The sequence below is a fragment of the Sprattus sprattus genome, assembly GCF_963457725.1.
Source record: "Sprattus sprattus genome assembly, chromosome: 6".
In the NCBI taxonomy this organism is placed as follows: Eukaryota; Metazoa; Chordata; class Actinopteri; order Clupeiformes; family Clupeidae; genus Sprattus; species Sprattus sprattus.
The window spans coordinates 28,953,900-28,979,856 of NC_137925.1; the positions used below are offsets into that span (position 1 = coordinate 28,953,900).

A 25,957-nucleotide genomic window follows, 5' to 3' on the forward strand; every position below is an offset into this window, starting at 1 on the left:
ATGTATTTAACCACTGATATATTTCTCACAAAAAAGTTTTTATAAGTACTCATGTAAAAGATTTTTTGAAATTGTGTCAATATTTCTTGCACTTCCTAGATTTGGAGCGGTATTGACCATGTAAAGGCTGCTGTGCCTGGCAATGTTGTTTTATTTGAATGCGTAGTTGAATTGGTTGGAAAACTTGTCATGCTTCCTGGCGTCCATTTTATTCATGACGTCTGTGACTCGCCTCATGGAGCTCCTGCAAACAGAAGAGCAGGTGACTAATAAGCGCTGGGTTAGAGTCAGGGTTAGATAGGGTCAATGAGACACACACACACACACACACACACACACACACACACACACACACTGCTGTTCTCTCTAATGAGCGCTGGGTTAGGGTCAGGGTTAGATAGGGTCAGGGTTAGATAGGGTCAATGAGACACACACACACACACACACACACACACACACACACACACACACACACACACACACACTGCTGTTCTCTCTAATGAGCGCTGGGTTAGAGTCAGGGTTAGATAGGGTCAATGAGACACACACACACACACACACACACACACACACACACACACACACACACACACACTGCTGTTCTCTCTAATGAGCGCTGGGTTAGAGTCAGGGTTAGATAGGGTCAATGAGACACACACACACACACACACACACACACACACACACACACACACACACACACACACACACACTGCTGTTCTCTCTAATGAGCGCTGGGTTAGGGTTAGGGTTAGTTAGGGTCAATGAGACACACACACACACACACACACACTGCTGTTCTCTCTAATGAGCGCTGGGTAGGGTTAGGGTTAGTTAGGGTCAATGAGCACTGTTCTCTCTCAAACAGAAGAGCAGGTGACTCTAATGAGCGCTGGGTTGGGGTTAGGGTTAGGTTAGCTACACAGGAGAGGAGCTTATCTGGTTCTTATCTCATGTGTTTAAAATGCTTGTTGAACACATTTAGGAAGTCAAAGATGAGGATTAAACACCAGACTGTCTCTTAAAGGGGCATACACCACACTGTGATCACTGACTCTTAAAGGGGCATACACCACACTGTGATCACTGACTCTTAAAGGGGCATACACCACACTGTGATCACTGACTCTTAAAGGGGCATTAACCACACTGTGATCACTGACTCTTAAAGGGGCATACACCACACTGTGATCACTGACTCTTTAAGGGGCATACACCACACTGTGATCACTGACTCTTAAAGGGGCATACACCACACTGTGATCACTGACTCTTAAAGGGGCATACACCACACTGTGATCACTGACTCTTAAAGGGGCATACACCACACTGTGATCACTGACTCTTAAAGGGGCATACACCACACTGTGATCACTGACTCTTAAAGGGGCATTAACCACACTGTGATCACTGACTCTTAAAGGGGCATACACCACACTGTGATCACTGACTCTTAAAGGGGCATACACCACACTGTGATCACTGACTCTTTAAGGGGCATACACCACACTGTGATCACTGACTCTTAAAGGGGCATTAACCACTCTGTGATCACTGACTCTTAAAGGGGCATACACCACACTGTGATCACTGACTCTTAAAGGGGCATACACCACACTGTGATCAAACACGACAGGCTTTCTACTACTCTTCCCCAGACTCTTTCTACACACTCAACCCCAGACTCTTTCTTCATACTCGTGCGTGCGTGTGTGTGTGTGTGTGTGTGTGTGTGTGTGTGTGTGTGTGTGTGTGTGTGTGTGTGTGTGTGTGTGTGATGATACTCACTTGTTAAAAACTTTCTTTTCGAGCCTGGAGCGTGATGTATTGGCACTCTGCTTCAGGTCGGTCAGGCTCGGGTATTTCTTCTTCTTCCCCTTCCCTTTGGAGCCCTTCCTCCCCTTGCCAAATGTTTTAGACGAGCCGAGGTCTTCTCCAGTGGCCGCCTCGATCTCCCTCATCAGCTCTGGATCTCGCCAATCTAAAATGGACACGATCAAAAGATTTTGGTTCTATGTAACTGTAGATAGGATTGGATATTTAAACTCTAACCTAAAAGTCTTAATCAGAACTCAGTATGATGCATGATGTATAAATAACCTCCCTGCATGTCAACAAGACTTATGTATGAGTATGTGCCAAGTTTTACTACAGGGGAAATCAAACTATAAATCAGTCTGCCTGTTGTTGCTCACAATCAATACCTCTTAACCACCAAATGTTCTAGACCATTGTAAGCTTTAAAACAATTAAAGCTTACAATTATAAGTGTCGGGAGACCTTATCACACTTAAGCTCCTCTATTTGAGGGTTTCATTTGAAGTGTGTGGAATGAAAGTAAGGTTCGACAGGGTTTTAGCAGAACTCTTATTGGCTTGAGCTGTCTAAAAGCCTGTGTGTGTGTGTGTGTGTGTGTGTGTGTGTGTGTGTGTGTGTGTGTGTGTGTGTGTGTGTGTGTGTGTGTGTGTGTGTGTGTGTGTGTGTGTGTGTGTGTGTGTGTGTGTGTGTGTGTGTCTGAAAGCCCCTGCAGCCCCGTCTCTTTATCTGTCAACAGCTCAGGGCATCTCCTCCAGCTGTGGGGGAAAGCCTTTTGACACACAGACACACACACACCACATGCATGCAGGAGCACACACACACACACACACACACACACACACACACACACACACACACACACATATATATATAGACACACACAGACAGAGACAACAAAGGAACTGAAATCCTGTCCCTAAGATCACTGCTTGTGTTAAGGGTCACCCACTGGAGTGATTTACCAGCAGGAGGAAGTTGATTGCCAAGTAATTTACTCCGCTTCTACATGAACTCAAGAACACACACACACACACACACACACACACACACACACACACACACTCACACTCACACTCACACTCACACTCACACTCACACTCTCACACACACACACACAGGAAAACACTCTCACACACACACACACACACAGGAAAACACACTCACACTCACACACACACACACACACACAACTCATACATGAACTGAAGTGCACATTCATAATTCCCAGGAGCCATGATCAGACTAGCCAGACTCACTGCGCGCACACACACACACACACACACACACACACACACACACACACACACACACAATACATCCGTAACGACACAGCACTGAACCAATAAGTGAGCAGTGACAGTGAGCGACACACACACACTCATGCACACACACACACACACACACACACACACACACACACACACACACACACACACACACACACACACACACACACAGCACTGACAACTGAACCAATAAGTGAGCAGTGACTGTGAGCTTGACAACTCAACAACTAATACAATACCTGGTGAGATAGTGTGGTGTGTGTGTTTGTGTGTGATCTAATGCGATACCTGGTGATATAGTGTTGTGTGTGTGTTTGTGTGTGTGTGTGTGTGTGGTGTGTGTGTGTGTGTGGTGTGTGTGTGTGTGTGTGTGTGTGTGTGATGGAGCCGACATGATGTCTGAGTAGGTCTCAAATGACAGGATGATAGTGGAAAGAGGATCAATTGTACACTTGGACATAAAAGATGCTATTTCACAAGTCAGTGGTCAGTGGGAGTACTAGAGTCAGCTGCCTTTGATCCAAGGTGTGTGTGTGTGTGTGTGTGTGTGTGTGTGTGTGTGTGTGTGTGTGTGTATGAGTGTGTGTGTGTGTCAGCAGGAGTACTAGAGTCAGCTGCCTTTGATCCCTGGTGTGTGTGTGTGTGTGTGTGTGTGTGTGTGTGTGTGTGTGTGTGTGTGTGTGTGTGTGTGTGTGTGTGAGTGTGCACGAGTGTGCATGAGTGTGTTTGTGTCAACGGGAGTACTAGAGTCTGCTGTTGACCTTTTACAGGTTGTTACATAGTCCTTGGGTTGTATTGGCTTCCTGCTCTGGTTTATGCACTTTTGCTGTAGGTGGAGACTGGGCGTGGTCCTGTAACGACTGGGGGCAGGCCTACCAGGATAAAAGCCATCCAGGTTCCAAGATGGAGGCTCGCTCTCGCCTCGCAAAAGACAAAAGCTGGCACACCCAATTCTTTTGTGGATTACCTGTATATTTGAACGCTCCTTTACCATTCTATTTATAGTCTGGATCTTGTTTGTTTAGCACCTGGTGGTTATTTTCAGCACCTTATTAGTTGTTAGTTAGTAAGTCTAGGTAAGTAAGTTGGACTGCGGAAGACTCACTACTTGTTTTGGCCTGTCTTGTGATTTGTACGTCGGGCACGGGAGCCAGGCAAAGTTCAGACCACCAACACAGCAAGCGTGAGGTTTTCTTTTCCCTTTTTCCTTTTGATCTTATAACCACGTGTTTTTGTATGGAATTGTGGCGTTTTGTTGGTTCTAAGTAAACTTATACTTTTGTTCACTAACCACACTGTGACTCCTTTTATGTTACGATTCCTGGTGGAGATCCGTAACAGAATTGGGGCCTCGGCCGTGATATGAATATATTCGTTATTTTTTTTTCAATAAAACTCTGAGGTTTGAGGCGCATATTGATTTCCACTTTGAAGGGTGGAATTTTTTTTTTCTCTCTGTCAACCGCGCATTGGTTGCCTTTTGACTATCATAGTCATCAAAACAGTTGTCATAGTGTGTGTTTTGGTATAGTGTGCCCAGCTCTGTCTCTGTTGCGATTTAACAGTTGTTTTTCGTCTGTCGCTTCTGTGGCTGTTTCGCTATTGCAAAATGTTTAGTCTTGACGCGTTTATTGAAACGCCCCGACTATTGAAGTTTTATCAAGTGTGAATCGGGATGAACTTGTTTTGATCTCTGGGCATTATAAAGTGGATGTCCATGGTAGGCCTAATAAAGCAGAACTGTTGGCAAAACGAATTGAGGCCTTGACTGCGCAAGGTGTTTTTGGTAACGTCGGCAAGGGAGCTGGAGAGGCTGCCAAGCCTGGCTCATCTGCTGCACCTGGTCATTCACCCACGCCTCCAATTTCCAAGGCGGAACTCGAAATTCGTCACTTAGAATTACAGTTTTTCTCCGTTCCTAAAACTCAATTTTTCAAAGCATGCCTCGGTTTCTCTGAACACTAAACCCAAGTGCCAACTCCCTAAACCAATTCTGCTAAACTATAAGCACAATTCTCTGCTTTAGACACAGATTTCAATTGTTAGCCGCACTTTCTTCAAAACACAACACACAATTCTCTGCTTTAGACACAGATTTCATTTGTTAACCACACTTTCTACAAAATACTAAACACCATCCTCTCTACTTTGCACAGTTTATCAATGCCAAAACCTCCTTGCTTTCAGACAGAACACACTGCTATTCAAATGACAAAACTTCCATTTCCAAAGCTGTTGTGCCATTTGAAATCAAAACTTTAGCTCCTAGTTTGGAGAACAATTTATGGTAACATTGAAGTGATCAGAGAGGCAGAGGAGTGAGAGTAAGAGGAGGAGGAGGAGGAGGAGGAGGAGGAGGAGGAAAATGATGAAGCGGAAGAGCAAGACAGAGAGCCATTACTGTATCTCTGATGAGATTCAGGCCAATGTGTTCAACCATGTGGTCAACATGGGTTTGACCATGCAGGAGGCTGGCAAGGCTGGCCAGAGGGTTCAACCAAACATAAGCCGCTTCTCAGTTGCACCGATTCTCTGGACATTCAGAAGAGAGAATGGGTAAGAAACACTACTATGACAGTAAAACACTAGTTTGAATACCTTATCAGGAGCATAGTATTCTTGTATTTAGAGTATTTTACATTGTACTGCATTTGTAAAATTATAAACAAATAGAAAGTGCAACCATTGATGACCAAGACATATTCCTAAACATCAATACAGTGAGCCTAGCCACAGTGGACCATGTTCTAAGGCAGAACACTTCGAGAATGAAGCAGGTGTACAGGGTGCCTTTTGACAGAAACTCTGATAGAGTCAAACAATTACAGTATGATATGACTATGTGCAAGTAAGTCATATACGTTTCCACAACTGATTACGAAACATTACTGTAGGCTACTGTATTGTAATCCAATCAAATGTTACTGTATTTTCAGATGTTTCACAACACAACAATTGTCGATATTGTCTTGAGCAAGAACTAGGATGTCTAGTTTTTTTATCCTTTTTTATTTTACATTTTTCTTTCTTTTTTTGTTGACTGTATCAATATCCTATTGTTTGTTCTGTGTAAATCATCTACACATTCGGTTGTGTTTGCTCTGATGTAAAGGCTACAGCACTTTTGAAAAAAATAAATCTTTACTGTAAGTCGTTACTGTTTGTGAGTTGTTTTATATTTGAGTTAAAACATTATACAGTTACAATATTTTACAACAGGAGAAAGCGTACAGTAACACTGGAGATGAAAAGGCATAATACTCCTGATAAGGCCTTCATACTAGTGTTTTCCCATTTCATAGTAGTGTTTTCCATTGAGCACATCAGTGTTCAATCAATGCTTAGAATGTCTACTCAAATAATGGTCTGTGTTTGTTGTTTGAAAACAAAATACCCTTTTGAGGTGACATAATAGTGTTTTGAAACCAAAGTGGCCTTTTGCAGGAGATATAAAGGGTTTTGCATTTTGTTTGAGTGGTTTTGGGATTTGAGAAACCGAGGCGTGCTTTAAAAAAAATTGTTTTAGGAACAGAGAAAAACTGTAAGAGAGAAGGAGATTGAATGGGAGCGCGAGAAATCACGACTTGATGGAGACAGACAGACAACTCGGGAGCGCGAGCGTATGGATCATGAGTTTAAAATGAAAGACATGGAGTTGGCGAACGCCATTCGGTTAAAAGAGTTGGATATACAAGCTCGGGAAGCTGGTGTTAGAAGTTCAACTGATCATTTCGATGTTGTTCGAAATGTTAGACTTGTTCCTCCATTTAATGAAAAAGAAGTGGATAAGTTCTTTGCTCATTTCGAAAGGGTCGCCACAGTTCTCAAATGGCCACTTGAAGCGTGGACCATGTGTTTGCAGAGCATTTTTGTAGGGAAAGCACAGCAAGCTTATTCTTCTTTGCCTTTTGACGATGCGGCTGATTACCAGAAGGTAAAGCAAGCCGTATTGCGCATTTACTCCCTGGTTCCTGAGGTGTATAGGCAGAATTATCGCAACTACAAAAAACCTGACACTCTCACGCATGTGGAATTCATGTGATCGTTGGCTTAATTCTCAAGAAGTGACTACATTTGAAGGCCTACGTGATCTCGTTATTTTGGAAGATTTAAAAAAATTGTCTGTCCAGGAGTGTAGCCATGTATGTCAGTGAGCACAAAGACCTTACACCGTCCAGTGCAGCGGTACTGGCTGACGAATACGTCCTGGCACATAAGGGTGCGATCTCCTGTCCTGTCATGTTTCAGAATAATATGCCTCAAACAAGTTTTAAGACCCCTAAGGAAACTGCAGGTGAGACTTATCAAGTCGATGATTACCGAATGACTCGTCCAACTAGTCAATATTTTGTGGATATTGCAAAAAGCCTGGACATGTACTGTCTGATTGCTTAACCTTGCAGCGGAAAAATAGGTTTCAGTACACTGTTTCTCCCCATGCTGGCTCTAATGCTGGCACTGGTTCACCACATGCTGGCTCTAACGTACAAAACCGGAAACGGAAAAACCATAGATATTAGGCATGGGAAGATTCACCGATGCGCATCGGAAAATCGATACGACATGTAAGATGCAGTTGCATCGATTTGCAAACGTCTGCATCGGTAAAAACCGCACATAAACTCGAGATGCATCGTATCAAAATGATCTGCATCGATACAAACCGATTATTATCTATTATTATAACTTTTTAGAAACGTGTCTCTGAGTTTCAGTTGTGTTTCTATCCCTACTAGTCCTACCCCTCTAGTCTCTGCATAAATCTCGGCTGAAGGCTCGCGCGAATAGGCGGGTCCAAACAAACGTGCTTTCGAACAGAGGCGGCCAGCCATATAGTCAGTCAGATAGCGCGTTAGCATGGAGGAAAACGAAACGGAGGTAATACATTCGGTTGTGGGCTTTAAGTCTACGGTATGGAAAGATTTTGGCTTCTACAAACGAGATGGAGAGCTGGATAAGACAACGGCCATATGTAAACTATGCAGAGCAGCGATAAAATATACAGGCAGCACAACTAATATGTCGACACATCTGAAGCGGCGACCCCTTTTGAAAAGTAACATTATGAACTATATTTCAATGAGTACACGTGTTATTTCCAAAATGTGCACTGAGTAAATGTAAAAAATGTCACCTAAGTTACATTATTAACCTTACTTTGCTCATCAGATATTTTATGCACATTTTGGGCATGACATTTACCTATGCACATTTTGGAAATAACTTGTGCTTATTAAAATGTTGTTCAAAATGTTACTTTTCAAATGGGGTGTACTCATCAATGGTGTGCATTGTATATTTTGGGGGAAATGCAATATGTTCCTGTTAATGCTTTCCTATTAGTTTTTATAGTGGATGGATCCTCCTGGCCTGCACCTTTTTGTATTAGCCCATTTTATTTGGTTTACCTCATGTATAAACGTAAAGCACTTTTTAAAGGCTTAGCTGGAAAACATGCCTTTGTGTAGGGCTTAAATTGTTCTACAACATGCACTAAAGAGAAATCTGAATTTTTGTTAAAGGTTACACTTGTATCCTAAAGTTCCAGAGCCCTACAATTACTCTCTAAGTTGTACTTCCTTTGTTTCAAAATAAAAGGCACAGCCAGCTTTAATGCTTCAAGTGCCATAACTTGAACTATGTATTCCATGGTGTACTTTTCTTCTGCATCGTATTGTATCGTATCGTATCGTATCGCACTGGATCGCAGGAGGTAGGAGAATCGTATCGTATCTTATCACTGGTAATTCCATGAATTGTGAATGTATCGAATCGTTGGTAGTGTATTGAGATGTGTATCGTATCGCCTTGATGGTGAAGATTCACATCCCTAATAGATATATATATACAGATGTCTCATCGCGTTTGCCGGCCAACGGAGTTGAACGTCCACACTTGGCGGCCATCTTGCCACAGTCAGCTCGCTCACGTAACATTGTGTTGGTAGCGGTACATGTACTTTTTAAATAACGATAACTTGCTCAATTTTCAACCGATTTTTAAGCGGTTTGGTTTGTTATAAACGTCAGAAATGTAGTTATGACACTGCTAACTTGACCAATTATATGAACAATTATAATTATAACCATGGGTTTTCATATGAAAATAACATTAAACAGAGGTATTTATGTAATTTATGTTAAATCATTATACTCAGCATACAGAATGGCAACATGAAATATATGTATACTTTTAAAATAGGAATATTACTAATATAATAAAATAATTTGAATTATTACATAAATTAAACAAGTAATAATTATGTAGTAGAAACTGCTACTAGATACAAATGCTGATGTTAAGTGTTTGCACAACAAATGCAATTGCACTTTAGTTCATATGGCTGTACATTTAAAATAACAGTGTCAAGTTCTAGGAATTGACAAACTGCACTGAAAGTGTTTTCTGGTTTCTCACTCTAACAGGGACATTTGGTACTGAATATAGACTGGTTATGCTGCTCCCTGATGAAAGTAAAATGTTTCTGCTGTTACCTCAGAAATTGCCTGGATTTTGTGGCCAGTTTTTTTTCTTTTTCATAACGAACAGGATAACATTAATGTGCACTGTACATTACTTTTGAATTCATTGTCGGATTTTGTGTATACAAATGTGATTAATCGTGATTAATCAGGAAAATCATGCGATTAATCGTGATTAAAATGTTTAATCGTTGCCCAGCCCTAATATATATATATATATACAGTGCCACTTTAAAGTATGTGAACCCCTTGACCACTTAGGAGTTTTCTGTTGTTTTACCATGATTTTTCATTTTTTTCATTTTTTTCATCACCAATTTTCCATAGAAGGAATGTCAGGTTTATGTTTATCATTTGCGTGTACTTTTTTTAGAGGGAATTGTTTGAGTAGCCAAAAGACTACATGGAACATGGAATTAGTCCATTTCAAAAGTAAGTGAACCCCCAGCTGAATTGGTAAAGTCAAGCAGGTAACAGATTCAGTGAAACTTATTTAGGTGCTTAATTAGTCAATTAAGCAAACCGATCATCTGAGACATCCTTAGGGAAAGGTTTGGGCAACACAGATTAAAAGAGAGAGGAAACCAACCAAACTACTGTAGTGCCAAGGTGTACCCACACAGATCAACAATGCCGAAAGGAAACGAGATATCCGAGAACATCAGGAAGAAGGTTCTGACAGCCCATCAGTCTTGGGAAAGCTATAAGACCATCTCCAAAAGATTCCAGCTCCATCCATCCATCCAAGACAAATCATTTAGAAATGGAGGGCATTCAACATGGCCGCATCTCTGCCTAGAAGTGGACGCCCATCAAGACCATCACCAAGAAGCACCAGAAGAAGAATAAATCAGGTAAAAGTCAACCCACACATAACCTCTAAAGAGTTTCGGACCTCTCTGGCAGCATCTGGGGTAAATGTACATGGGTCTACAACTAGACGAAAATTGAATAGACATAACATTCATGATCGGGTTGCTAGAAGGAAGCCTCTGCTCTCAAGAAAGAACAAAACTGCCCGTTTCAACTTTGCCCGAGAGCACTTGGATAAACCAAAGACCTTCTGGAAGTCCCTTCTTTAAACAGATGAGTCCGAGATTATTTTGTCACGATCAAAACCAACAATTTTCGTCTGATTGTAGACCCATGTACATTTACCCCAGATGCTGCCAGAGAGGTCCGAAACTCTTTAGAGGTGATGTGTGGGTTGACTTTTACCTGATTTATTCTTCTTCTGGTGTATAAATAAATTGTGGTTAAAATGCACTCTTAAAATGTTTTTCAGCCTGTCTTCAGTGGCGCTTATTTGGGGATATAATTCAGATGATGGATGAGTATTTTCCATATTTATTCATTTTTGTAAATATTTATAAAGAGTGCAATGCTTTGTTTAACCCCCAATTTATTTCTTAAAGGGTGGGGGTGTTACATAGTCCTGGGGTTGTATTGGCTTCCTGCTCTGGTTTATGCACTTTTGCTGTAGGTGGAGACTGGGCGTGGTCCTGTAACGACTGGGGGCAGGCCTACCAGGATAAAAGCCATCCAGGTTCCAAGATGGAGGCTCGCTCTCGCCTCGCAAAAGACAAACGCTGGCACACCCAAATTTTTTTGTCGATTACCTGTATATTTGAACGCTCCTTTACCATTCTATTTATAGTCTGGATCTTGTTTGTTTAGCACCTGGTGGTTATTTTCAGCACCTTATTAGTTGTTAGTTAGTTAATGTAGGTAAGTAAGTTGGACTGCGGAAGACTCACTACTTGTTTTGGCCTGTCTTGTGATTTGTACGTCGGGCACGGGAGCCAGGCAAAGTTCACACCACCAACACAGCAAGCGTGAGGTTTTCTTTTTTCTCTTTTTCCTTTTGATCTTATAACCACCGTGTTTTTGTATGGAATTGTGGCGTTTTGTTGGTTCTAAGTAAACTTATACTTTTGTTCACTAACCACACTGTGACTTCTTTTATGTTACGATTCCTGGTGGGGATCCGTAACACAGGTAGAAGGGCTTTTTGGCAACTATGACTGTGGAAGAAAAGGCAGATGTGACATTGATAGTTACCCAGATCATTGGCATCTCTGGATTTACACCGTTGCTCCAGAGACTTCTGAGGTTACAGCGAAGCAAAGCCGTAGGAGCAAAGAGATTGTGTGGATGTCCAGGAGACGCAATGAAAATCTAACAAAATGGTCAGATTCATGTCTAAAAGAGTGACCTTCAGCTTTTCTGTAGTGCCATTGTGCAACAGAATGATACCTAGATCCTTACCAGCCTTAGGGGAGTTGAGGGTTGTCACGTTCGAGATTGAACGAGTTAAGTAGGGACAAGAAGTCTGCTAAATGAGAATTGTCCCTATGAATATTCATGTCACCAAGGATTAGTAGCAGAGAAATATCCATTAGTAGTGCAGAGTTACCCCACTGACATGGTTAGGTCCAATTGGAGATTATGAGTCCAATCTAGCCCAATGGGCAGCATTACTTAAGCATGCCTCCTTCCTTTGGAAGGGGAGGTAGAGAAGGAGTACTTGCTTGATGTGAGGGGAAGTACATGCTGTTGGAATACTGATGGAATATTGTTGCATTGCTGTTTAAACTAGTAAGCTAGTTATTAGTACTGTTTAAGTCCTTATTTATGTTTAATGGTTTAGTATTGATGTTTGGTGTTGGAGCCAGATAAACACATATATATTTTTGTACGAAAAGCATCATCTCGTGCACCGTGGTTTTTCCTCTCCACCACTATCTGTAGTAGCCACATCCCAATAACGTGGGGTGGCCGAGCGGTCCCTCACTCACACACACACACACACACACACACCATCCCAATAACGCGGGGTGACCCAGCGATCCCTCACCAGTAGTATAAAGCAGGTGTTCTGAAATAGGATCTCTTACCAGGCTGCTCCTCTTGGAGCTTCATCCTCTCCTTCTCGAGACGTTCTGCATCCTCTCGTTTAGTTGGCCTCCCTGAATCATCCCGTGGAATAATTCTTCCATGGAAAGGACACTGGGGAAGACATTAAATCCATTTTTAGAGATCTTTCCATGCGACTGTAAACTATATAGCGACAACTGCTTTTAACACTTGCTGAAAGATTACTTTATTATGTACTGTGGTACTCTGAGATTCAGGTGAATGTAGAGAGCGCTATAAATTAAATTAATAATAATTATTATTATTATTATTATTATTATTATTATTAAAGAGACCTTCCTATGCGTCATTAAATCTATGTTGAGAAATTACTTTCAAGCGATCCTGCCGTTCACACAGAGCTCCGTTGGGCAGAGGAGCCCTGCACTTGTGCTGCACTGGCTCAAAGCTGCCAGCGAAGGTGATGCGCCGCGTCTTCATCGCGGCAGAAAGCTCTTCGTTCACCACCTCCTCCTCCACCTCATAGGGCATCCAGACCTGATGCGTAGAGGAGTTCCTGGGAAACACGTTTGAGTCAAACACACCAAGGTCAAAGGTCAGTTGGAGGTGGACTGGTTCTTGACAGATGATCATGTCTTACAAACACAAAACTGTTTTACTGTTTATGAAGTTTCACTTAAGGGTAATACATATAACCCTTTTGAAGCATGGTTTGATTGTTTGCATGATGTCATACTTGATGATCTTCTACGGTTAGGTTTAGCATGGTTTGAGTGTTTGCATGATGTCATACTTGATGATCATGGTTTGAGTGTTTGCATGATGTCATACTTGACGATCTTCTAAGGTTAGGGTAAGGGTTAGCATGGTTTGAGTGTTTGCATGATGTCATACTACCATATCTTCTCCATTTCTCTCTCTCTCTCTCTCTCTCTCTCCTTTCATATCATATTGCTTATGCCTATAATAACACTGATAAAATAGCCATATTGCCTACTGTTAAATCTACTACCCAAAGGTATCTCCCTCTCTGTTTCTGAAATTGATGTCTACTAACATAAATGTACTCTCTCCCTTATAGCATGTTCCAATTGCTGATGGAAGTGGAAACATTGCTCCTCACCCCCACCACTCCTCATCTTCGCATATGGACAGCTGAACTTTGCCGTACGCTTACGCTGCCCCATACCCTATGCTAGCATTTACATACAATATACATTATTGCCACCACTGAAATGTTTCTCTGTCCCTACATCCCTTACCCCTGTAACAGTAACCCTATGAGTACAGTATATACCCACTTAACTGGTATTGCCTGTATCATGTATTTACCACCGGATGCCTGTATATATACTACGTACATCGACCAAATACTGGCTGTGTACAGAGATGGGCAAAAATACATCAAAATGTATTTTGATACAAAATACAAAATACCCCTCAAATAAATGTATCAAAATAAAATACAAAATACTGTTGCCAGAAAATGTAACAAAATACAATACATGTATTTTGTATTTTTAAAATATAGGAAATACTTTTTCTGAATTTTCTGTTCTCACAATTTGGTATAGCAGAACATTCAGGTTTGGGCTGATGTATACCCATATTCAGCGAAAACATTACACTGACAGGTGTACTAGGCGGAATATGTGTGCGGGGGGAGGGGCGTGGTGGCGGCGGTTACAAACATGAAAAAAAAGATACGGGACTCAAATGTTTGGGAACCACTGCCTTACAACACTGACAAGGGCCCGTCATAATAGCCTGCACCTGGGCCTGTAGTAACTACACCGCACTGCTTTCGTCATAGGTAATTGCGTAAAAGGACATCATACAGCTTTGATCAAGTCACATTCTTTCAAGATGGCTAACGTTCAGTGCAACAACTCGATTCACTCTTTGAAAGAACCTCCTTTTAGTCGGTGTACTAATGAAGATACATTGAAAAGGATCAAGACAGCTATCTAAGTTTTCGAACACAGCCCTGTTTTGTAAAAAAAATGGATTTAACATGAGAGTCAATGAGAGCGATCTGGGGTGATTTCCTTTTCGCCCCAAAAAGGGGCGGGCCATAGGAAGCACCACTTTTGGCAAATTGACTGATGCCTGATTTGACAATGAAATTCAGAGGTAGATCAGATGGTCTAGTGGTAGAATCCGAAAGAAAAAAATCTCCTTCTGCCTAAACACTGGAGAAAGTATTTTGAGTATTTTAAATACAAAATGACTCCACTCTAAAGTATTTTGTTACAAATTACATTCGATTTTTTCATCGCCCCTATCAAATACAAATTACAAAATACTCAAAAGTAAATTAACTAGTATTTCAAATAAAGTAATTGAAATACTGCCCATCTCTGGCTGTGTACAACCCTTGTTGTTTCCCTTCCCCTTCTGCCACACAACCCTCCCCCTTTATGTGCCGTGGTTCTGCTTAAGGTTTCTTCCTGCCTAACAGGGAGTTCTTCCTTGCCCCTGTTGCCATTGTGCTTGCACTAAGGGGGTTTAGGCTCTGGGCTCTGTAAAGCGCCTAGAGGCAATTGTATTGTTATTGCGCTTTATAAATAATAAAATAAAATAAAATAAAATAAAATAAAATAAAATAAAATAAAATAAAATAAATAAATACTTGATCTTCTAAGGTGAGTTTTAGCATGGTTTGAGTGTTTGCATTATGTCATACTTGATGATCTTCCCAGCCGTGGGTTGGTCCTTTCCCCAGTAGTAGAGGTCTATTCCAAACGGCACGACAGGGACGTTCTTTTCTTCTCTGACCTCTGTGGGTGTTTTACTGCTGCTTGATGAAACACATCTACCGCAGGGAAGATAACACAGATGAGACACCAAGTTATTTAGCTTAATCTAGATCAAATAAATTGTAAATAACATCCAATACTCAACAGATGAAATAAAAACCTCACTTGGCACCCCAACAGACTTTGTACTTATACACAAAGTTTGATTTTTCCCAGGTTGACCGAACCGTCGAGGTTAGTAAATTGTTTATTATATGGCATTTTTCGCTCCTTTTATTTTTTAAATGTAAATAAATGTTAATTGTAAATAGAAAACGTACGTCGTTTTGTTCAGCTCTCAAGTCTTCTCACGACCCAATGTGTTTCAGGTGTTAGGTAGCAACCAATTACTTGCTAACTTCAAGTTACAATGATCAATAGAAAACGGGCAACACGGCTCAGCTAAAATGGCTTTAATTTACAGTAAAGTAACAACACAAGTGGTTCAAACTATAGTTTCTAGTTTTCATCATCACTTTCAATAACAAATCTTCGCTTCTTCTGAATTTCCTCATGGCTGTTGATGTTTTTATATCGTCTGGATAATAAAACTCGCTTTCGCTCATTTTGAAAATGTCGTCAGAGGGCAATACAGATCCGTACTGACCGGTGAGTTGGGCAATACGCGGCTGCATGACTAAGCATTAGCCAATCAGAACGTTTGTACTGTCGTGGCCATATAATAAAGTCTTTACTGAATGAGCACAAATAAGTGTTCAAATCTTCAAGCAGACAATTGTATTACACTGTTGACAGCAATAAAATATGAATCTTTCACAAGCTGGGAAAAATGAGAGCTGCGTATTGGGCATCATAATTTGTACATCAAGTTACTTACTGGTCACACACACACACACACACACACACACACACACACACACACACACACACAGGGCATCATAATTAGCACATCAGGGTACTTACTGCTCAGCCACAGTGGATGGGAGACGCTGCTTGAGGATACGCAGGGTGGCAGCAAAACTGGCAGGGTCCTGTTCCTCCTCACAGGCCTTCCTCTTGGCACGTGAGGAGGTCACAGCGACACGTGAAGTCGCCACAGGGACACGTTTAGGAGCCAGTGGTCTCGGAGGCTTCTGTGTCATGCCCGACACTGAGGGGGACACCTGTGGTTCCAGACCTAAAGAATAACCAGAATGAACCAAGAGGGAAAGGTGGAACACGTCCCGCCCAAAATTCAAAACAGTGGTGTTTGTCCCACCCATTTCTTTACGAATTTAGATTTTTTTTTTAAAATATGAATAAATTCTTTGTGAGAATTTGTTTTTCATCTTACCTACTGACCAGGGGAAAACGAGAACCTTAGCCTTTAGAACTTGTGGCCATCTAGGCATATTTTCAGATGTCTACACTGAATAAGAAATAAAATACAGAAAAACAATCTGGAATTGGGAACCAAGCCAGACTGGTAGGAGAGTCATCGATAGCTAACTGTTAGCCTGTGAGGGAGAGCCATCGATGGCTAACTGTTAGCCTGTGAGGGAGCTATCGATAGCTAACTGTCAGCCTGTGAGGGAGCTATCGATAGCTAACTGTTAGCCTGTGAGGGAGCTATCAATAGCTCACTGTTAGCCTGTGAGGGAGTCATCGATAGCTAACTATTAGCCTGTAAGGGAGCCATCGATAGCTAACTGTTAGCCTGTGAGAGGGAGCCATCGATAGCTAACTGTTAGCTTGTGAGAGAGAGCCATCGATAGCTAACTGTTAGCTTGTGAGGGTGCCATCGATAGCTAACTGTTAGCCTGTGAGAGAGCCATTGATAGCTAACTGTTAGCCTGTGAGGGTGCCATCGATAGCTAACTGTTAGCCTGTGAGAGAGCCATTGATAGCTAACCGTTAGCCTGTGAGGGAGACATCAATAGCTAACTGTTAGCCTGTGTGAGGGAGAGCCATCGATGGCTAACTGTTAGCCTGTGAGAGGGCAACAAGAGCAAGTGGATTCAATATGACTAGATTGTGGTTTAGAGAAATGTATGAACAAAACAGAGCGACAAAGAGAAATCTGCACAGTGGTCAAAGACAAGATGATCGGGACATTGGGAATGCGCACACAGGAATAGCATGGTATTAGCAAGTCACCATTTAAGGGCTTTTTTTTTCAAAAAAGTTTAACAGGGAGCATGACCCCGGACCCCCCCCCCCCCCTCCCGGACCCCCCCAGCATTCTGGGGAGTGCCCTTTGTGCTTCATACTAATGTTTTTAACCATCAGTCAACACTGATGCACATGCGTATATATATATGTATACGTATATATATATATATATATATATATATATATATATATTATGGCATGCCGTTCAGGAAATTAACATTTGAATATATATATACAAAAGTCTGAATATATATACAAAAGTCTGAATATATACACAAAAGTCTGAATATATATACAAAAGTCTGAATATATAAACAAAACTCTGACTATATATACAAAAGTCTGAATACAAAATGAGTCCAATTTCACAGTAGGTGCAAGACTCTGTGGCTTGTAGGCCTCTCCAGGTCTCCGTCTAACCATCAGACGACCATGTGTTGGGCAAAGCTGAAAATTGGACTCATCAGAGAAGACGAACTAGGAGACCCTCCAGTCCGCTTTGGTTCAATCCTTATGGTCTTTTACAAACCTCAGCCAGGCAAAGTACAACGTTGTCCCGGAAGAAAAACTTGCTTCCTTTTGCTCTGACAATGTTCCCCAACTCTGAGAAGTGTTTTTTCCAGCAGGGCAATGCTCCATGTCACACAGCCAGGCCAGTAAAGATGTGGATGGAGTATCACCAGATCAGGACCCTGTCATGGCCAGCCCAATTTCGAGACCTGAATCCCATAAAAAAAACTCTGAAATGTGATCAAGAGGAAGATGGATGGTCACAAGCCATGAAAAGAAGCCGAGCTGCTTGAATTCTTGCGCCAGGAGTAGCATAAAGTCACCCAACGGCAATGTGAAAGACTGGTGGAGAGCATGCCAAGACACATGAAAGTTGTGATTTTAAATCAAGGTTATTCCACCAAATATTGATTTCTGAACTCTTCCTAAGTTAAAGCATTAGTATTGTGTAGTTTAAAAATGAATATGAGCTTGTTTTCTTTGCATTATTCGAGATCTGAAGACACTGCATCTTTTTTGCTATTTTGACCAATTGTCATTTTTCTGCAAATAAATTATCTAAATGACAATATTTTTATTTGAAATTTGGTAGGAATGTTGCCAGTAGGTTATAGAATAAAACTAAAATGTACATTTTACTTTAACACATACCAATAAATAGTAAAACCAGAGAAACTGATAATTTTGAAGTGGTCTCTTAATTTTTTCCGCGGCTGTACATACAAAACTCTGAATATATGTATACAAAAGTCTGAATATATATACAAAACAAAGTCTGAATATACAGTACTGTGCAAAAGTTTTAGGCAGGTGTGAAAAAATGCTGTAAACTAAGAATGCTTTCAAAAATGGAAGTGTTAACAGTTTATTTTCATCAATTCTTCATAAATTAACAAAATGCAGTGAAGGAACAGAAGAAAATTCTAAATTAAATCAAAATTTGGTGTGACCACCCTTTGCCTTCAAAATAGCATCAATTTTCCAGATACACTTGCGCACAGTTTTTGAAGGAACTCAGCTGGTAAATTGTTCCAAACATCTTGGAGAACTAACCACAGATCTTCTGTGGATGTAGTCTTCCTAAAATTCTTCTGTCTCTTCATGTAAACCCAGACAGACTCGATGATGTAGAGATCAGGGCTCTGTGGGGGTCATACCATCACTTGCAGGACTTTCTGTTCTTCTTTAAGCTGAAGATAGTTGTTAATGACATTGGCTGTATGTTTGGGGTTATGTTCCTGCTGCAGAATACATTTGGTGCCCATCATACGCCTCCCTGATGGTATTGCATGATGGATTAGTATCTGCCTGTATTTCTCAGCATTGAAGACTCCATTCATCCTGACCAAATTTCCAACTCCACTTGCAGAAATGCAGCCCCAAACTGGAAAGGAACCTCTACCATGCTTCACTGTTGCCTGCAGACTCTCATTATTGTACCTCTCTCCAGCCCTTTGGCGAACAAACTGTCTTCTTCTACAGCCAAATATTTCTAATTTTGACTCATCAGTCCAGAGCACCTTCTGCCATGTTTCTGCACCCCAGTTTCTATGTTTTCGTGCTTAGTTCAGTCACTTGGCCTTGTTTCCTTGGGTAGAGCTTTTTGGCTGCAACTCTTCCATGAAGACCACTTCTGGCCAGACTTCCCCGGACAGTAAATGCCTGTACCTGGGTACCACTGGTTTCTGCCAGTTCTGAGCTGATGCCACTGCTTGAAATCTTCCGATTTCGAAGGTAAATAAGCTTGATGGGTTTTTCCTCAGCTGCATTAAGTTTCCTTGGCTGACCACTGCGTCTACGATCCTCAACGTCTTCTTCAAAAGAGCTTGAACTGCACATTTTGAAACCCCTGTCTGCTTTGAAATATTTGTCTGGGAGAGACCCTGCTGATGCAGTATAACTACGTTGTGTCTTGTTGCTGTGCTCAGTCTTACCATGTAAATGGATAAAAAATAAACATTTATTGTTTACATTTTTCAAAGCATTCTTAGTTCATAGCATTTTTTCACACCTGCCTAAAACTTTTGCACAGTACTGTATATACAAAACGAAGTCTGAATATACATACAAAACTCTGAGCTCTGAAGCGCTCAATCCGTCTTTGTCCGCCATATTGGATTGAGCGCTTCCTATTAAATCAATGGTATGTAAAATGTTTGTAATTACGTATTTTCTGCTTCATGAAATACTGTTTTTCTGTTATATTGTTCAATTTTGACATTGATTTCTCACTAGAAATGCAATAATAACACGTTTTTTTTACACCTTTTGACTTCACAAAGGATATTTTTAGAGGCAAGTCTTCCATTGAATTGACTGGGGTCTCATCAAAACCTTTGTAATTCCTTGTTTTCTGCTTCATGAAATACTGTTTTTCTGTTATATGGCTAAAATTAAACATTGATTTCTCGCTAAAAATGCAATAATAACACGTTCATGTTGCATCGTTTGACTTAACGAAGGACATTTTTACGTTTAAATGGGATAGCCTACATCGTATCCTCTCGTCACATGATCAAATAGACACTTGACATTGGACAAAAAATTATTACCCAGATATCCTCATTGCATATATCCAATGAAAATAAGACATTATTCATTGAATTGAATAGTTTTTTTTTTTTTATAGTTTCCATAGTTTATGTAGGATAAGCATATAATTGTGTTATAGATTGCTACTGCCTATTTCCCTTCTACAAAATAATACTCACCATGACCTAGATAGGTTGGCCATTCCAAGGGTATAAATAACATAAGGTACTACATCACAATACAACTAGCCATTGGTCACGGGTGTGTTTCCAGAAAATTGTCTACCCTTACTTACTCGTAGAAATAACATTTTGTGAAGCACCGACAGGGCAAAATCCCGGACGATTTGGGAATCCCTGCCGGACGCATTTTTTAGGTCTCAAAAAGAGGACATGTCCGAAAAAGAGCACGTCTGGTCACCCTACCATATAACAGAAAAACAGTATTTCATGAAGCAGAAAACAAGGAATTACGAAGGTTTTGACAAGACCCCAGTCAAGTCAATGGGGAATCTGCCTCTAAAAATATCCTTCGTGAAGTCAAACGGTGTAAAATAAACGTGTTATTATTGCATTTCTAGTGAGAAATCAATGTCAAAATTGAACAATATAACAGAAAAACAGAGTTTCATGAAGCAGAAAATACGTAATTGCAAACATTTTGGTACCATTGATTTAATCGGAAGCGCTCAATCCAATATGGCGGACAAAGACGGATTGAGCGCTTCAGAGTTTTGTATATACAGTGGGGAAAATAAGTATTTGAACCCCTTGCGATTTCACAAGTTTGGCCACTTGCAAAGAAATGTGTGATCTATAATTGTAATGGTAGGTGTATATTAACAGTGAGAAACAGAATATCAACCAAAAAAATCCAGAAAAATGCATTTTATAACATTTATGACTTTATTTGCATTTGATGCAAAAAAATAAGTATTTGAACCCCCAAAACTGACAAAAAGGACTTAGTACTTGGTGGAATAACCCTTATTGGCAAGCACAGACGTCAGACGTTTCTTGTAGTTGGTCGCCAGGTTTACAAACATCTCAGGAGGGATTTTGGTCCACTCCTCTTTCAAGATCCTCTCCAAGGGCCTGATTTACTAATATGCGAGCGCTTCTTAATCTGCGTTCGCAAATTAACGCACGGTGTTTTTGCGCATTTTACTTGGTATTTATCAAGCCAGATCTGCGCTGGGCAAACTGTGCTTACTCCGCCCTTTAAAGAGCCTGATTTACTAAGATTGATTTGCGAACGCATCTTTGCCAGGCGCACATTAACGCACGGTGATTCCCCGCATTTTCCGTGATATTTATCAAGCCAGATACGCGCTGGGCAATCATTATTTAGCGCGCCGTTAAAAGACTGGAGAACTTGCCAGCAAGTTACTGCCACAATGGAGATTCGAGGAAGAAAAAACTAAGGTTCAGCGAATAGATAGCGAATAGATAGCGAGATAGATGTATTGGTTCACGTTCGCTCAATCACTGAACCTGATTCAATGGGTTATATTGTTGTTTTGCCCGCCATCATCTACAGCGAGATGTTTAAAAGAACACGATTATAAATAATATGCTATTGGTGGCATTAATGCATACACTGTCTATTATAACAATATATATGTGTACATGGCGAGATTAATACGTTCTACAAGGGACATGGGTTCACTACAATATATCCCCACTGAAACAAATACATTTACCAAGTAGACAGGCCTCTCCAAAATCACCGTTGCTCAATCATGGATAAATGACACTATTCCGAAAGATAAAACTGTCATGGACAGACCACTACCACGTAAGTAATGGTCATGTTGGCATCACATATGACCTGGACATTCATTGAATATGTGTGCTTTCTGTTTCGGTAAACGTGTTCGCGGATTGAAGGTGGGACTGTTTGCAGGTGGGTGCGATCAATTTCTCCAATTACGTTCGGAAAGTTTAATTTCATATATATGAATATATGAATTATACGAGTTGAAACAAATATTTCTGTTCGCTGTCTCTGTCTATGTCTTTGCCTTGCTGCTGCCATATCAACGTTTTCAGACTCAGTGGAAATGCGCATGGTTAAGACGTGCTTTTATGAGGCGGAGAATTAGCGTGCAAATCAGAGATGTGCGCTCGCCGGGCAGTTTAGTAAATACCACGCAGTTCATCATTAGGCGCACTCCTCCCATTAAATAGCGCTACACGCCTACGTTACCACCCACGTTTCCGAACCATCCCACCTGTTTGCAGGTACACACCCTCAAAGCGTTAATATGCGCTGCGCCAGCTTAGTAAATACCGTTTTTCGTTACGACCGCTATTTTACGCCAGAAAATGGGCGCAATCCTGTTAGTAAATCAGGCCCCAAATCTTTAAGGTTGTGTTTTCAATGGGAGGGAATGAGGGAATGAGGTTCAAGCCCAATATTCCACGTTACATGGCCCCATCCAAAGTCCCCTTGATGCGGTGGAGTCGTCCTGTACCCTTGGCAGAGAAACAGCCCCAAAGCATAATGTTTCCACCTCCATGGTTGATGGTGAGTATGATGTACTCTTGGGGTCATATTCAGCACCCCCCCCCCCTGTCAAACACGGCAAGTCGAGTTGATGCCAAAGAGCTTGATTTTGGTATCATCTGACCACATTCTGTCTCCCAATCCTCCCTAGAATCATTCAAGTGTGCAATGGTAAACTTCAGATGGCCCTGTACATGCGCTTCCTTGAGCAGGGGGACCTTGCGAGTGCTGCAGTACTTCAAAAAATTACGGCGTGGTGTGTTGCCAATGATTTTCTTGGTGACTCTGGTCCCAGCTGCCTTGAGATCATTCACAAGCTCCCCCTGTGTAGTTCTGGGGTTATTCTGCACCTTTCGAATGATCACTGATTCCGCACGAGGGGATATCTTGCATGGAGCCCCAGACCTAGAGCGGGTGACAGTTGTTTGGTGTTGCTTCCATTTATGAATAATCGCACCAATAGTTATCTGCTTCTCACCAAGCTGCTTGCCGGTGGTTTTGGAGCCCATTCCAGCATTGTGCAGGTCTACAATCTTATCTCTGACGTCCTTGGACAGCTCTTTGGTCTTGCCCATAGTGGTGAGTTGAAGGTGTGAAGTATGATTCTTTGGACATGTTTCTTTTATACAGGTCACCAGTTGAGATCAGGTATACCTTGTTAGACCTAATGAGGACTAATCTGTGTGCTTTTTGGGCACATAACTGGCCATTGGGAGCCAGAATTCTTGCTGTTTGCTTGGGGGTTCAAATACTTATTTTTTGCATCAAATGCAAATAAAGTCATAAATCTTATAAAATGCATTTTTCTGGATTTGTTTGTTGATATTCTGTTTCTCACTGTTAAAATACACCTACCATTAAAATTCTAGATCACACATTTCTTTGCAAGTGGCCAAACTTGCGAAGTCGGCAGGGGTTCAAATACTTATTTTCCCCACTGTATATTCAGACTTCGTTTTGTATATATATATATTCAGACTTCGTTTTGTATATATATTCAGACTTTTGTATATATATTCAGACTTTTGTATATATATATTCAGAGTTTTGTATATATATTCAGACTTTTATATATATATTCAGACTTTTGTATATATATTCAGACTTTTGTATATATATACAGCCGCGGAAAAAATTAAGAGACCACTTCAAAATTATCAGTTTCTCTGGTTTTACTATTTATTGGTATGTGTTAAAGTAAAATGTACATTTTAGTTTTATTCTATAACCTACTGGCAACATTCCTACCAAATTTCAAATAAAAATATTGTCATTTAGATCATTTATTTGCAGAAAAATGACAATTGGTCAAAATAGCAAAAATGATGCAGTGTCTTCAGATCTCGAATAATGCAAAGAAAACAAGCTCATATTCATTTTTAAACTACACAATACTAATGCTTTAACTTAGGAAGAGTTCAGAAATCAATATTTGGTGGAATAACCTTGATTTAAAATCACAACTTTCATGTGTCTTGGCATGCTCTCCACCAGTCTTTCACATTGCCGTTGGGTGACTTTATGCTACTCCTGGCGCAAGAATTCTAGCAGCTCGGCTTCTTTTCATGGCTTGTGACCATCCATCTTCCTCTTGATCACATTTCAGAGGTTTTTTATGGGATTCAGGTCTCGAAATTGGGCTGGCCATGACAGGGTCCTGATCTGGTGGTACTCCATCCACACCTTTACTGGCCTGGCTGTGTGGCATGGAGCATTGCCCTGCTGGAAAAAACACTTCTCAGAGTTGGGGAACATTGTCAGAGCAAAAGGAAGCAAGTTTTTCTTCCGGGACAACGTTGTACTTTGCCTGGCTGAGGTTTGTAAAAGACCATAAGGATTGAAAAAGCGGACTGGAGGTTCCTCTAAGTTCGTCTTCTCTGATGAGTCCGATTTCACAGTAGGTGCAAGACTCTCTGGCTTGTAGGCCTCTCCAGGTCTCCGTCTAACCATCAGACGACCATGTGTTGGGCAAAGCTGAAAATTGGACTCATCAGAGAAGACGAACTAGAAGACCCTCCAGTCCGCTTTTTTCAATCCTTATGGTCTTTTACAAACCTAGATTATAGAATAAAACTAAAATGTACATTTTACTTTAACACATACCAATAAATAGTAAAACCAGAGAAACTGATAATTTTGAAGTGGTCTCTTAATTTTTTCCGCGGCTGTATATAAACAGTATAGACACACATACACACACATACAGAGAAGATGTGCAGGATTTGTTAAAAAAAGGAGAAGCTAGAATTGATTTCAAGACCTCCAGTATAATATATATGTATTCTTTCAATTATAATTTTTTTTTTTACAAACTACACACAAAATGCATACAAGACAACAATCATACGTCTTTGCTATGACATTGTACAATCTGTTCTGACCTGGATTATTCATCATAAAGAATATTAGTATGTAGTATAATATTAGTATTTTACTATGTAATTAGTATAATATTATTATTTCTTTTATTATTAGTTTAATATTAGTATTCCTATTATTATTATTGTTATTGTTATTAGTAGTATATTATTAGTAATATTAGTCCTATTGTTATTGTTTTATTTATTATAAGTACAATATTAGTATTACGATTATTATAATTGTATTTATTATTAGTATAATATTAGTATTCCGATTATTATTATTGTATTTATTATTATTATATTATTAATATTTTAGTATGTAATTAGTATAATATTAGTATTCCTATTATTATTGTTGTATTTATTATTAGTATAATATTAGTATTCCTTACTGAAAGTGATTTTTCTGTTCATCATAGAGATCAGAAGACAGAATGTTTATTTCTACTAATTTCTTCTGCAGCTGTTGACACAAAAAAGTGTGATGAATGAGAGATGCATCTGTGGATCTGAAGTATGTGGGTACCATGGAGCATTGCACACCAAAAGCCATGGACACTGGACACACATTGGACACACCACTAATGCAGCCTGCCTTCTGCAGTCTGTCTGGCTTCATCCTGAAGACTCAGTTCAACCAGAACCTTGTACTGTGCATGTTTGAAGCGGGT

General features: G+C 40.5%; 1 protein-coding gene across 1 annotated transcript in view; it reads right to left on the bottom strand.

The window, feature by feature from the left end:
• The window catches only part of uvssa (UV-stimulated scaffold protein A), a 53,055-nt gene continuing 27,098 nt past the window's right edge, over positions 1 to 25,957 (bottom strand). Inside the window, exons 10-15 of the mRNA XM_080841314.1 lie at positions 16,186 to 16,399; positions 15,150 to 15,278; positions 12,836 to 13,019; positions 12,484 to 12,595; positions 1,789 to 1,981; positions 1 to 244 (exon numbers count right to left, since the gene is read on the bottom strand). Of these exons, the coding sequence (XP_080697440.1) occupies positions 151 to 244; positions 1,789 to 1,981; positions 12,484 to 12,595; positions 12,836 to 13,019; positions 15,150 to 15,278; positions 16,186 to 16,399 (926 nt within the window). The 3' untranslated portion in view covers positions 1 to 150. The remainder of the gene's footprint in view (positions 245 to 1,788; positions 1,982 to 12,483; positions 12,596 to 12,835; positions 13,020 to 15,149; positions 15,279 to 16,185; positions 16,400 to 25,957) is intronic.